Raw genomic sequence first — 15,331 nt, forward strand, 5'->3', positions numbered from 1 at the left:
TATATCTATCTTATTCTATATTATTATACAACTTTCAAGTGAAGGGGTTATATGGAAATATATTTATTTTTTTTATTTTTAACATTCATTGGAAGTACTCACTCCCATATAATATGAAAAATAAACTTATAAGATAAAATAGAAAGCATAAAAGAACATATTTATATTCACTTTTATATAAAAAGATATTAATGAAATTCTCTTTGCCTTCTAAGAATTTAAAAGCCTATTATTCTATTCTATAGAATTAGATATGTGTATATATATATATATATAATATATATATATATATAATATATATATATATAATATATATTTTTTTCTTTCTGTTCTTTGGTATAAATTTTTAAAAATCATTCTTTATATATAAAATTGTGGAAAGAACAAGGAATGACTTAAAAAAAAAAAAAAAAAAAAAAAGTAGCTTTTGCAAGGAATAATAGGAATTATATTATACTTCCAAAAAAGAACACTTCATAAATTTTGCAACCTTCAAAAGCAAAAGAAACATATCAAACTGATTAATTTTTTTGTATGTTCATTAAAAAAATGAAATTACAAGTGCATAACAACACATATAAAACATACATATAATTATATTAGTATGATTTATACTCACCATTTTTAATATTAAAAAGGAGGTTAAAAAAAAAAAAAAAAAAAAAAAAAAAAAAAGATTCTATAAATTTATTCTTTTTTACAATTTTTCAAGGTTTTGTTTTATTTTTTTTTTAAACATGCAACATATATAATTTTTTCTTCATACATATATATGTATATATATATATATATTTTTTTTTATTTGTCCCAAATTATATGATTAATAATAATATATATATATGTACATTATTATATATATATATTATGTATATATATAAAAGTTGTGAATTAGCCTTAATATAAATTTTACCGTTAAAAAATAAGATCAAATGATTAACAACTATTTTAATTTTATATATATATATATAATATATATTATTTTTTTTTTTTTTCTAATTTTATTATTATAATTAATATAAAAATATATTATATGCAACATTTATATGGTTTATTTTATTTATTAATAATGAAATCTGAAGGGTTAACGTTTTTTTTTTTTTTTTTGCCACCTCTTTCTCAAATTGCAACATAATATATTAAAATTGAAGAAACAATAAACTATGAAACATATATAAATAAATATATATATTATGTATATAATTAAAATACATTTTTTTTCTTCATTATATTTATATATATATATATATATATATATATTATATATATATTTTTTTTTTTTTTTTTTTTCTTGATTATAAATATAATATATATGTATATATATTTATATATTTATTTTTTATTATTATTTTTTATAACCATGTATACATATATATATTTATTTATTTAAAATTTTTTCTTCTTTTTCTGGATAAGTTCCATTTAAAAATGTGGGAAAAATTTTTTTTAAAATTTTTTTACAAAATAAATAGCTTCTAAATGCACACGGAAAGTGTAAATGTATAAAAAGAATTAACATAACTAATATATATATATATATATATACATATACATTTATATTGGTAAATATATTAATACATATTTTTATCTTCATATAATTTCGGTTTTTTTTTTTTTTTTTTTTTTTCTTTTTTTGATATATTTTTGTTGTCTATAATATATACCATTAATATATGCCAATATTCACTTTTTCAATATGTCAGGTACACACTGATTTTCTTATTCATTTTTATCTGAAAAAAAGTTATATAAAATATAACAGAATGAAATTATATATGTGAATGTATATATATATATATATTTATATATAGTGTATTTATTTATTTATTTATTGTGAATAGAGCTCACGTGACATTGAATAGTGGCGTAAACATAAGTCTGTTATATAACAAGTAACACTCGAATTTATTTAAAAATAAATATTGACACATATCTATATATATGTGTGAATTTTTATTCTGTTTATTATTTTTTATTATATTTTTTTTTTAATTTTTTTTTTTTTCTGTGTGTGCGTGTATGAAAGATTACTATTATGTGACAAAACCAAAGTAGTGTTATATAGTTATAAACAGTTTTGTTATTTAGTAATATATACTTTATAATATATTTTTTTTTAAAGTGTATGGTGCACTGTATATGATACTATATTTATTTTGGCACGTATATAATTAAGAAGAACATGGAGAAAAAAAAAATGTCAACCAGAAATATTAATAATAATATAAGTAGCAATGTCAATAATAACATGAATAATAATGTAAATAATAATGTAAATAATAATGTAAATCATAATGGAAATAATAATGGAAATAATAATGTGAATAATAATTTGAATAATAATTTGAATAATAACCCAAATAACAATTTAAATGATAATATGAATAATAATATGAATAATAATATGAACAATAATATGAATAATAATATGAACAATAATATGAATAATAATATGAACACTTGTCAAAACGGAAACTTTTATGGAGCTTATAATAAACAGAGCAAAGATATTTCTTTACCCTTCCATAAAAATAGTATGAACGAAATAAATTTAATTTCTAAAAATATAGATGTAGATAAAGGAAGTTTTGTAAAAAGTAATATATTTAATAACATTTTAAATGAGAATAATATATTATATAATGATATAAATAAAGTGAATTATGATGATGATAATAATAATATAATTTTTGTAAATGAAAAACAATATGATCGTATATTAAAAAGGAGATTACGTAAAGTCAAACAAGATATAGATAGGAATAGAAAAGTTCGTGTATATATTAGTATACAAAAAAAGAAAACATACCCAGAGTTTTTTTCTTCTAACACAAATAATTTCAGTCTTATATCACCACATCGTCATTCTCTTCATCATGCTCTTATAAATCCACATTCTCATCCTTATCAACTTCCAATGAATAATAATATTAATACATCATTATATAATTATGATTGGAGTTCAAATGATTCCTTTTTTAAAAAAAACAATGAACATTCAAATAGTTTAATTACCCTCTTTGAAAATATGAAACCAATATTTGATAATAAGAATAATCAAAACTATGAAAATTATATTTCACAAAATAACTTTAATCCATATGCAAATAATAATATGACAACAAATGATGAATATAATAAATATATTAATATTTGTGATATAAATAATATAAATCATCTAAATAACGTACAAGAAATAAATAACTTCCAACATCTAAATAGCTTAGACAATTACAATAATATACAAACATTAAATGTATATAATAACCACATTAATAATATAAGCGAATTTACAAATTCGATAAGTCCAAATTATAATATGTATGAGCAATATAACAAGTAATTATATATAATCATCATGTTATAACATATTATTAATTTATTTATGAATATGTCTATTTGTTTTTTTTTGTAGACTTTGAACTAGTTATACATTTATGTATATATATAAATATAAATATATATATATATATATATATATTTATATTTAATTAATTAAAAAAAAATTCATATTTTTGTTTCTTTTATTTGTTTTTTTTTTTTCTTTTTTCTTTTTTCCTTTTTTCTTTTTTCCTTTTTCCTTTTTTCTTTCCTCTTTTTTTTTTTTTTTTTTTTGTTTTATTTTATAAATTTTAAACACTTTAAAAAAAAAGAAAAAATTTGATAAGTTAATAAAATAATGAATTAATAAGCATATATGTAATAAACTAAAAATAAAAAAAAATCAAATGGAAATTCAAGTTAAAAAGGCATGAAAAATATATAACATTATTTTATATGAATTAAAAATATGGTATGCCATTTTTCAATTTTATAAAAATTTTAGCAAAAGAGCTTATATACAAATAAAAAAAAATATAACATATACATAAATACATATATATATTTATATATGTATGTGTGACTATATTTTTAATTTTTTTATATACATATACGTACGTGTATATTACTATGTTATTATATATTTTTAATAATATTATGTTTAGTAGTAAATAAATGAAGGATATAAAGGTTACACATTTGCATATAAATATTAACATATATGTTATATATATATATATATATATATATATATATATGTATATATATTTTTTTTTAATTTAGTTCCTTTGGAGTTATATTTTCATTTTTGGTTGATGAGAAGACCATAGTATAATCGATAAGATTTACATCCGAATAATCATAAGGTATGTCTTTAAATACTCGAACATAAACTTTTCTTTTTGAATTATAAATAGTTCTATCTAATGTATTAATAGCTTTAATCATACTTTCTTTATCTTCATATTCAGCAATAATAAAACCATTATCTTTATGAATATAAAGTACTTTACCTGCTCTTGATAAAAATTCTTTTATATTTTTAAAAAATCGAGGGAAATGTTTTACAACAACTCTATATTCAGATCTATATATATCATTTAGATCTCTATTTTTTTTTTCTATACTATATTCTACTTTTAACATATATCCTTTAAATTTCCTTCCATTCCTTTTTTGTATAGTTTTCTCAGCACTCTTAGGATTCTCATATTCAATAAATGCATAATTAGTTCCATTACTATTACGATTATATTTTATATCCATATCTGATATCTTTCCATATTCTTCAAATATTTTTATCAACTCTTGTCTTGTTGCTGAACCTGGGATATTACCAACATATAATCTATTACCACTATTGATGATTTTTTTCATTCTTAAAAAATTATACAAAAATTTATTATATATATGAGAAGATGATTGATCGAATTAATTTTTTGAAAATGTATATATAGAACAAAAGAAAATTTATATAATATTAAAAATTTACAAATATGTAAATATATGCAATATATAAAAATCAATATACATTTTTTATTATATTTTTATAGAAAAGAATGTAATTAAAATATACATATATATATATATATTATATAAATTTCTCATAAAATACTTCTTCTCTTTGATCTATTATTTTAATTTTTTTTTTTTTTTTTTTTTTTAATATTTTGATAATTACTTCTTTCTTTTATTAAAATAAAAATGTCATATTTTCTCTTCAACTAATATAATCATTTTATTTTATATTTATTATCTTAATAATATATTTATGTTTCCTCAAATGATAAATATTATATATATTATATATATATATATAATATATTATAAATATATAATATTATACATGTACGTATATTTATATATATATAATAAATTTTTTTATTGATGCACTATTTATATTTTCATGTTATTTTAATTATTTTTTTTTAACAATAAAAATATACTAAATATTATAAAAAAATATTTTTAAAAATTTTTATTTGTTATTATAAATAATATATATATATATTGAATATCTTATTTTTATTTCTTTTTTTTCCTTATAATATTTTTTAAAATATAAAAAATATATATCATAAAATATAAAAATATGTTTTTGTAAATATATATTTATTTATATATTATTATAATTATATGTATGTATATATTTTTAATTATATATAAATAAATCATATTCTTTTTATTATAAAATTAATACATTTTTGTAAATAAAAAAAAAAAAAAAAAAACACATTGTAAACATTGTATTTTAAAAAATAATAATCATATTTTGTATAAAAAAAACATTTTAAATAATATATTTATATAAAGCATATTATTATTTATTGTATTCCTCTTATGTAATATGTAAAAATAAAAAATACACTGTATTATAAACAATAATATAAATATAAAAATATATTCCTTGTAGATTAATATAATTTATAAATAAAAAAAAAATAAAAAACAAGGAGAAAAATATGTAAGACTAAGATCGTAGTATACTTTTTTTTTTTTTTAATGTGGACGTTATAGAAATATTATAAATATAAAGGTGTATATTATTGTTCTGTATATATATATATATATATATGTATATATGTTTATGTATTGATTTTTTTTTTTTTTCCCAACTTTTTAAATTGTTTATATTTAATCTTTGTATATTTTGAAATATATTATAATATATATGTAAAGTGCCTATTATATTTATATAAAGTTGTGATATACCTTTGTTTTATGCTATATATAAATATATATATATATTTATTTATTTATTTATATGTATATACATTTATATATATTTTCATATTATAAATGAGTGAAGAAAATGAAAAGTAACTTATTTACGTATGAAAATATTTTTAAGAATAAAAATATAAATATAATTGATAAAATTAAAGAAAAAAGGAAAAGCACACAGGACTTCAATGATGTAACCATAAAAGAAAAGGAAAATGATAATTTCCATATAAATAACAAGGATATACAAATTGAGACAAGTAACCAAAAAGAGAATGAAGAAAATATACATATAGATAAAAATAATATTAATAATGAGGATATTTGTAAAAATGATAAAAATGTAGATATTTGTCAATCTTTATTAGGTCAGAATAATTTGGAATATACAAATAATAATACAAATGGATTTAATAATATATCAGAAGATAATTTTCATAATTTTAAATTAAAAAAAAAAAAAAATGACATATCTTCTCTTTTTGATGATAATACATATGATAAAGATATAGCTTATAATGAAAAGGAAGAAAAGGAAGAAAAGGATGAAAAGGAAGAAAAGGAAGAAAAGGAAGAAAAGGATGAAAAGGATGAAAAGGAAGAAAAGGAAGAAAAGGATGAAAAGGAAGAAAAGGATGAAAAGGACGAAAAGGATGATAAACGTTTTGATAAAAATTTTGATAAACATTCATTTTTCTTATCACCTTCTGTGGTTATCGAACCACAAGAAGAATTTTCTTCTTATATAAATAGCATAAATAATAATAAAATGAGCAACAACAATAGCAATAATAATGATGATGATATAAACAACACTTATAGTAATAATAGGAATCATATTTTTTGTGATGAGGTGCAAAATTTTAATGTAATAGATCAAAGAGAAAATAAAAGTAATGAAAATTTCCATATAAATAAAAAGGAGAATGTAGAAAATCATTTTAATAATGATTATAAAAAAGATTTTTTAGTAGATCAGAATTATAATGATGAATATCCTAATGAGGATATAAATAAATATATGAATAATAATGAAGGAGAAAAATTAATTATTGATAAAGAAAAACAAAATAATGGAGACAATTATCATCATGGTAATAATATAAAAATTTGTGAACAATTAAATAAGGACCCATTAATAATTTATTCGCATAAGACATATTTGCATGATTATAATTTAAATGATACAAGTAGTGAACATATAAATATTGAAAATTTATTAAAAGATAAAAATGACGAACAAGAACAAAATAAAAGTGATAATAATCAAAAGGATTATGATAAAATTACTGAAAGGATAAGTTTAAATAATAATATGGATAACAATTCTTTTATATGTAATAACAAAAATGAAAGAAAAGATTGTGAATACAATGAAAAGGAAAAAGAGCATATGAAAATGAATATTCACAATATTCACAATATTCACAATATTCACAATATTCACAATATTCACAATATTCACAATATTCATAATATTCATAATATTCCTAATATTCCTAATATTAATAATAATAAGTGTGATTATGATGATATGAACATGTATCATAAAGGTGATAATTTACATATGAATGTAACTACCATCAGAGATAATAAAAACAATCATGATATTAATCTTAAAAATGATGATATAAACATACAAGGTGTTAATAAAAATATACATGTTAGTTTTTGCTTTGGTAATAATGGAACTTTTTTTTATAGTAAAAATTCAAAGATTAAGTATCAGTATTTAATTAACATAATAGAGATAAATATGAACAAAAAAAGAAAGAAGCATATAAATATTGAAAAGAAGAATGATGAAAATAATATTAATATTAATGGTAATACTAATATTAATATTAATAGTAATAGCAATAGTAATAACAATATTGATAGTAATGATATATACCAATGTCATAATAATATGGAGAAGTTCATTTATTGCATAAAAAACTTCCCAGGGCCCTTCAGCAGAAAAAGTAATAAAGTAGACCATAAAATAGAAGAATTTTTAAAGGGATATATAAATATGAATAAATCAAGAACAACAAATGATAATATTTTTGAAGATATTCAAAAGAATTGTTTATATAATTATTTATTAAATATTTTAAAAAAACCATATTTAACTAATTTTAATTTAAAAGAAATTTCAATTGAAAAAAAAAATGATACAAATAAAAATAATAATAATAATAATAAAGGAAATAATATTATTTCGTATTTTTTAGATAATTATCAAGACAAAAAAGATATAAAAGATAATTTATATTCATCTGATTATTTTAATGATGATGATGATGAAGATGGAGATAGTTTATCGAATAATGAAATGGATGAATTTGATATAAATGAATATGTTCAAAATGATTCTAATAAAATAAAAAAATATGATGAAACAAAAAAAAATAACAATCATATAAATATGTATAACCATACAAATAATAATAGTAATAATATTATAATGAATAATCATTTATATAATGGTAACATGAAATATATGTTTCAAATGAACAATAATGTTGATAAGACAGAAAAAAATGTATTAAATAAAGAGGAGAAAAAATGCTACACTGATATTTATGAAAATAATAAAAATATAAATGATATATGTATAAATAATAATACTTATCTTTTTTTTGATTTTATAAATAAAGAATTTATTATGGAATTATATAAACTAGAAAATAAAAATGAACGTATTACTCATGATGATATATATTTATTATATTTTCATATGTGTATATATAATAGTAAGAAAGCTACAAACATTTGTATAAAAAAAGAATTATATAAATATTTCTTTTTGGTTTTAAGAAAATATAATAAAAAGAAATATTATAAAATGTTAGATAAATATATTAGTTATATCAAGAGGTCGATTAATAATGAATTAGAAATGAAAAACGATATGAAAAATATTTACAAAATATATAATTATAATATATATGATGAAATATGTACTGAAGCTTTTGTATTCTTTTTATGTATATTGAATAAAAAAAATATGGTTTTTAAAAAAGATATATTAGTTAATTATTGGTATGTATTTTATACATTAATTTTTCATAATTTTATATTTCAATATAAGGAAAATGAAATTCAGTTTGACGATTATAAAGAAGATATAATTAATTTTTTTATATATCTTATACATTTATTATATGAGAAAAAAAAAAATGCAGAAGCGCAATTTTTACTTTTGTTAATATCGAACAATCCTTTTGTGTTTGCCTTTTCACCTTGTAAAAAAAATGATGATAATAATTTAGAGGACATTAATAATATTCATAGTGCTAAATATTGTAGTAATAAAATTTATAGTGATCATATTGATGGTAATAATAAAAATATTAATATTAACAATATTAATAGTATTAATAGTATTAATAATATTAATAATATTAATAATAATAATAATAATTACATTCGTAGTAATAATAGTCATAATAATAATTACACTCATAGTAACAATTTTTATAAGCATTCACACATAGAAGAATCCAATGGTGTTGGTTATTGTGGATTGTTGAATTCTCATTTTGATATTATGTGCTTTCAAGTTAGTGATATATATGAATATATGTGTAGATATGAAAAAGATGATTTTTTTTTTGAACAGCTTATTTTTTATAAAATTATATATGCATACATTTTATTAGAATATGGTATTCTTTCACAAGCACAACGATATGTAGAAATATTATATTATTACATTGATGTAATAAAAAATGACAGAAAAAAAAATTCGTATTTATTATATTTATATGATACCTTATTAGATAGAACAAAATATATATTTACAACAACAAATAAAGATATCTTATCATTACAAAGAAAGTCATATATCCCCAGTGATGATATTATATATACTTATAAGTTTATATCTAATTCTGGCATCACTACAACAATACCTAGAGATAATATGACCGATCATTTTATGGATAATAATTATAGTAATAATATGAAAGGATATGTAAATTATAATAATATGAATGATACTAATGTTAATTATATAAATGGATATACAACTATCAATACTGACATAAGTGCATTTAATAATTCTCCTATACATAATAGAAATAAAACTATACATTTACAAACACAAGAAAATATAAATGAATATTATAATGTAAAAACAAATAGAACAGTAACAGATTATTTAGGAAAAAAAAATGTTGATTCCAACATAAAAGAAGAGGGACATCAAACCTCAATGTTTGATATATTTAAAAATAATTATAATAATCAATCTTATAATGAAAATGAGAACATTCAATCATGTGATATGTTAAATGGTGATAGTAGTACAAATATGAATATGGATAGTTCCAATGTTCATATTCAAAATGGATCTGCAAGTGTTCATCAAACGATCAATAATAATATATACCACAATAATAATAATAATAATAATATGTATCATAATAATAATATGTATTATCACCATAATAATAATATATATCATCACCATAATAATAATAAAAATTATGCTTATGAACATGCTTCGTCCAATGTAAACCCTTCCTCATATTTTGCCTCAGAACAAAATGAGGCACCTTACAATTTTACAATTGACAATAATAATAATAATAATAATAATAATATAGGAACAAATTATAACCTCTCAAATGTAAATAGTAATACGCATCATCATATGTATAATGATATAAATAAACATGTAAGTACACATGAGAAAAGTATTGAAGGTACATATAATTATAATGTTCATAATAATAATAATAATATAACATCTGTGTATTCTCAAAACTTTTCAAATGTTGTAGAACAAAATAATAATGTTAAGGACACGTTCCAAGTTCAAAATGAAAATGGAACCATGTGTGGTCCATTAAATGCTCATATAAATACGCATAATTCTTTATATGGTAATACAAAAAATATAGAAGAAAATGTTACCAACAATATAAAAAAAAAAGATGACAATATGAATGTAAGGAATAATAATATGAAGATTAATAATATAAATCTCCAAAATTGTCGTGATAATAATTTATCATCATCACAAGAACAGCAACAATCTGCAAATGAAAATAACATGGATCTTATAAATATGGGCAAAAGTTTTATTTCGGGTTTCTTTTCAAATATAAAGGAAAAAATTAAAAAAACTGAATATATGCAGGAAGAAGAAGAAGAAGAAAATATTTTCTATTATGATTATGAAAAAAAACGTTGGAGAGAAAAAGGTGTAACTTCTGATGAAGAAAAGGAAAGAGAAAAGCAAAAATTAGAAAAACAAATGGCTATGAAAAATATATCCCCACCACCTACTGGTTTAAATTATTCATCAGAAAGAAATAAAAATCCTTTAAATATGACTGATGTTCGTAGTAGGTATGTTGATTATTTTAATTAACAGCATGATAGGACAATGGGTGTAAATAATAAAATAAACTTGAATATATAAGATATCTTTTTTAAACGTATATCCTCATATTTTAATATATATATATATATAATTATATTTATATGTACATATTTCCCCCATGTTTTTTTGATTATTTTATTGTTTATGTACCTTTACATTTTTATATTATTATCCTATTTTTTTATTTCACTATCTTGTTTTTGTATAATTTGTTTTCGTTTTTGTTTTTGTTTTGGCTTTTTTTTTTTTTTTATTTTTTTTATGATGATTTTGTTTTAATATATGATAATTCTTCCTTATAAAGAATAAAATTGTTTTGTAAAATAAATATATATATATATATATATATTTTATATATATTTTATATATGTGTACATTTCCACTTTGTTATTTTAGTTGTTATAAAAAAAAACTCTATATTTAAAGCATCTTAATTATTTTGTTAATTATAGCTATTTAAAAAAAAAAAAAAGAAACAAACAAATTTTTTTATATCTTCATTTATTTTACTTTTGAAGAGATACAAGGTTATTTTATTGTTTATATATAATATTTTTATCCTTAATATAAATATATATATATATATATATAAATTCTGTTTACTATATATTTATTATATACACAACAGCATTGTATCCATTTATGTGTGAATACTGATTTTATATAATGCAATACATAAAGATTAATCATATTTTATATATACATTTTTTGGTGTTATCTTTAAAAAATTTAACAAAAATTTTACTAATAAATTTATTATAACATTATATATATATAAACATTAATTTATTAAACATTAATTTATTAAACATATTTTATTTTTATAATGTTAAAAAAAATGTAACAAAGCCTTATTTCTTAAATTATGAATATAATTATATATTATATATATATATATTTTTTTTTTTTACAAGGTAATAAAAAATAACCACAACTATTTATTTTTATATATAATAAATATTATATATATATAATATATATATATATAAAAAAAAAAAATTCTTATTTCACTCTACATATGAAAATTGACCTTCTATTCATTTTTCTTCTTTTTGAATACACGTTTTTTTCATTTTTAAATTTGTTACTGTTTTAAGAAAAACAATAATTAATGTAAGAACTAATTTATCTAAACTATAATATATATTTTAAGAAAAAAAAAAAAATAAAATAATAAAATAAAATAAAAAATAAAACAAAAAAAAAAAAAAAAAAAAAATAAAAAAAAAAAAAAAAAAAAAATTAAACAAAATAAAAAAAAGATAAGATAAATCTGTATATTTTTATGAATGAAACATAACAATATTAATAATAATAAATTATTTATATATAAATATAATAAATAATAATTTTACAATATCTTTTTTCCATTGAAAAAAAAAAAAAAAAAAAAAAAAAAAAAAAAAATAATAAATAATATATTATAATATATTTATATATATATATATATAATAATATATATTGTAATATATTATATATATACTTTTATATAAATTTAAAAAGAATGGCAAAAAAAAAAAAACAAATACATTTGAATATAATTGATTTTCAAAAATATTATCAAACTGATGATTTATTATTAGATACCTCCATATCCACAGAAAAAAAAACAGTAGATAGTCAAAAATTTATAAGAAAAAACAGAACGTTAGAAAAGGATGAAGTGGTTCAAAATATAGACTGGAGAACATTTGATAATGAAAAAGAAAAAGAAAAAGAAACAAATAATGAGAATACTTCAAATGTAAATAAAATAAAAAGTCCGGGACAAGAAAAAAAAAATTTTAAAAAAAATAATGATGTTATAACATTAGGAGCACGTAATAAAAATAAATCAACCAATTTAAATGCTGATGATTTAGATTTTACAAACTTGAGAAACAAAAAGAAAGAAAATGAAGATGTTGATTTCGCAAATTTAAGAAATAAAAAAAAAGAAGATGATATGGACTTTTCAAATTTAAGAAATAAAAAAAAAGAAGATGAAGATGTTGATTTTTCAAGTGTAAGAAATAAAAAGAAAGAAGATGATTTAGATTTCTCAAATGTAAGAAATAAAAAGAAAGAAGATGAAGATGTTGAGTTCTCAAATTTAAGAAATAAAAAGAAAGAAGATGATTTAGATTTTTCAAATGTAAGAAATAAAAAAAAAGAAGACGATATGGACTTTTCTGATATAAGAAATAAAAAGAAAGAAGATGATTTAGACTTTTCAAATTTAAGAAATAAAAAGAAAGAGGATGATATGGACTTTTCTAATTTAAGAAATAAAAAGAAAGAGGATGATTTAGACTTTTCAAATTTGAGAAATAAAAATAAAGAAGAATCCAAGGGAAATGATACAAATAAAAGTGAGAAACCACTTTATCTAAGAAGATTAGAAGAATATAGAAAAAAAAAGAAACTTGAGAGTAAAGCAAATGAGGCAGAAATGAAAGTGAACGAAAAGGAACAAACAGATAATAAAAGTGAGAAACCACTTTATCTAAGAAGATTAGAAGAATATAGAAAAAAAAAGAAACTTGAGAGTAAAGCAAATGAGGCAGAAATGAAAGTGAACGAAAAGGAACAAACAGATGATATTCAAGAAAGAAAAGAAGAAATAAATAAAGAGATAAAAGAAGATGTGAAAGAAGATATAAAAGAAGAAGTAAAAGAAGAAGTAAAAGAAGAAGTAAAAGAAGAAGTAAAAGAAGAAGTAAAAGAAGAAGTAAAAGAAGAGGTAAAAGAAGAAATAAAAGAAGAAATAAAAGAAGAAATAAAAGAAGAAGTAAAAGAAGAAATAAAAGAAGAAATAAAAGAAGAAATAAAAGAAGAAATAAAAGACGAAGTAAATGAAGTTAAAGAAGAATTAAAAAATGAAATACCAAGTGAAACAACGAAAGAAGAAATAAATAAAGAACAGAAAAAGGAAGAAACCGAAAAAAAGAAATTTATTCCTAAAAGAGTTATTATGTATCAACAAGAATTAAAAGAAAAAGAAGAAAGAAATTTGAAATTATTAGAAGAACAAAGAAAAGAGAGAGAACTGAGATTACAACAAATTAGAAGTAAAATCCAAGGTACTTCATCAACTTTTATTCCATCTGCAAAATTAAAGCATTTGGAATCTTTAAAAGAGGAAAAGAAAAAAGATGTAAAAACAAATATACCTCCTAAAGATAATAATAATAATAATAATATTACTGCTTTAAAAAATAATAAAAATGAAGAACAAAATGTTATTAAAAAAAAAAGTATATTCTTAGAAATAGCTGAAAAAACAGAAAATGCAAAAATTGTTGAAAAAACAGATATTGAAGAAATAGCAAAAAAAAAGAGAGAAGAACTTTACAAAAAACAATTAGAAAAAATTACAAAAAAAAATGAAGAACATATAAAATATAATAATATTTATAAACATGATGTAAATATAATAAAGAATTTTTATAATGAAATAAAAGATAAAATAATTCAAAATTATTATTTTAATCAAGACGATTGTATTTCCTTATGTTCAATCTTAAAAACGGATGACTGTATATAATATATATATATAATTACATATTTCAAATATATTATATACAATACATTTATAATATAGTACATTATCATGTTTATATTATTATATATATTTATTCGTGTTTATATTTAAAATTTTTTTTTTTTTCTTTTATACTTTTTAGGTAACTATATGGAGAGTCACGTACCTTTTTATGTGGCTATATCCATTTTTATGTTAAGTCTCCCACAGAAACTTCAAATTGACGATTATTTCAAGAGAGCTAGCAATATCAAAAACCTTCTCATTTATTTAAAAGAAGTAAAATTTTGTCCATATAAACATATGTACATATAAATCCACAGATATATATATATATATATGTATATATATATTTTTTTTTTTTCAGAATAGCAAAATTGAAAACCACG

General features: G+C 18.2%; 4 protein-coding genes across 4 annotated transcripts in view; 3 read left to right on the forward strand and 1 right to left on the reverse strand.

The window, feature by feature from the left end:
* Positions 1 to 2,179: 2,179 nt before the first annotated feature.
* Positions 2,180 to 3,340, forward strand: PGSY75_1119700 (hypothetical protein; the record flags this gene model as incomplete). Its single annotated transcript, XM_018786319.1, has 1 exon — positions 2,180 to 3,340. The coding sequence occupies one exon, from the start codon at positions 2,180 to 2,182 to the stop codon at positions 3,338 to 3,340; it is 1,161 nt and encodes a 386-aa protein (XP_018641114.1).
* A 752-nt stretch (positions 3,341 to 4,092) lies between these two features.
* PGSY75_1119800 (putative alternative splicing factor ASF-1) lies at positions 4,093 to 4,695 on the reverse strand (the record flags this gene model as incomplete). Its single annotated transcript, XM_018786320.1, has 1 exon — positions 4,093 to 4,695. The coding sequence occupies one exon, from the start codon at positions 4,693 to 4,695 to the stop codon at positions 4,093 to 4,095; it is 603 nt and encodes a 200-aa protein (XP_018641115.1).
* Positions 4,696 to 6,130: 1,435 nt separating this feature from the next.
* PGSY75_1119900 (hypothetical protein) lies at positions 6,131 to 11,407 on the forward strand (the record flags this gene model as incomplete). Its single annotated transcript, XM_018786321.1, has 1 exon — positions 6,131 to 11,407. One exon carries the CDS (start codon positions 6,131 to 6,133, stop codon positions 11,405 to 11,407), a length of 5,277 nt encoding a protein of 1,758 aa, XP_018641116.1.
* Positions 11,408 to 12,923: 1,516 nt separating this feature from the next.
* Positions 12,924 to 15,331, forward strand: part of PGSY75_1120000 (hypothetical protein) — a gene marked incomplete at both ends in the record, with an annotated part of 3,486 nt that continues 1,078 nt past the window's right edge. The window contains 2 exons of the mRNA XM_018786322.1: positions 12,924 to 14,937; positions 15,085 to 15,221. Coding sequence (XP_018641117.1) covers positions 12,924 to 14,937; positions 15,085 to 15,221 — 2,151 coding nt within the window. Of the gene's footprint in view, positions 14,938 to 15,084 lie in introns of the transcript that reaches the window.

Source organism: Plasmodium gaboni, chromosome 11, assembly GCF_001602025.1.
Source record: "Plasmodium gaboni strain SY75 chromosome 11, whole genome shotgun sequence".
NCBI classification, from domain to species: Eukaryota; Apicomplexa; class Aconoidasida; order Haemosporida; family Plasmodiidae; genus Plasmodium; species Plasmodium gaboni.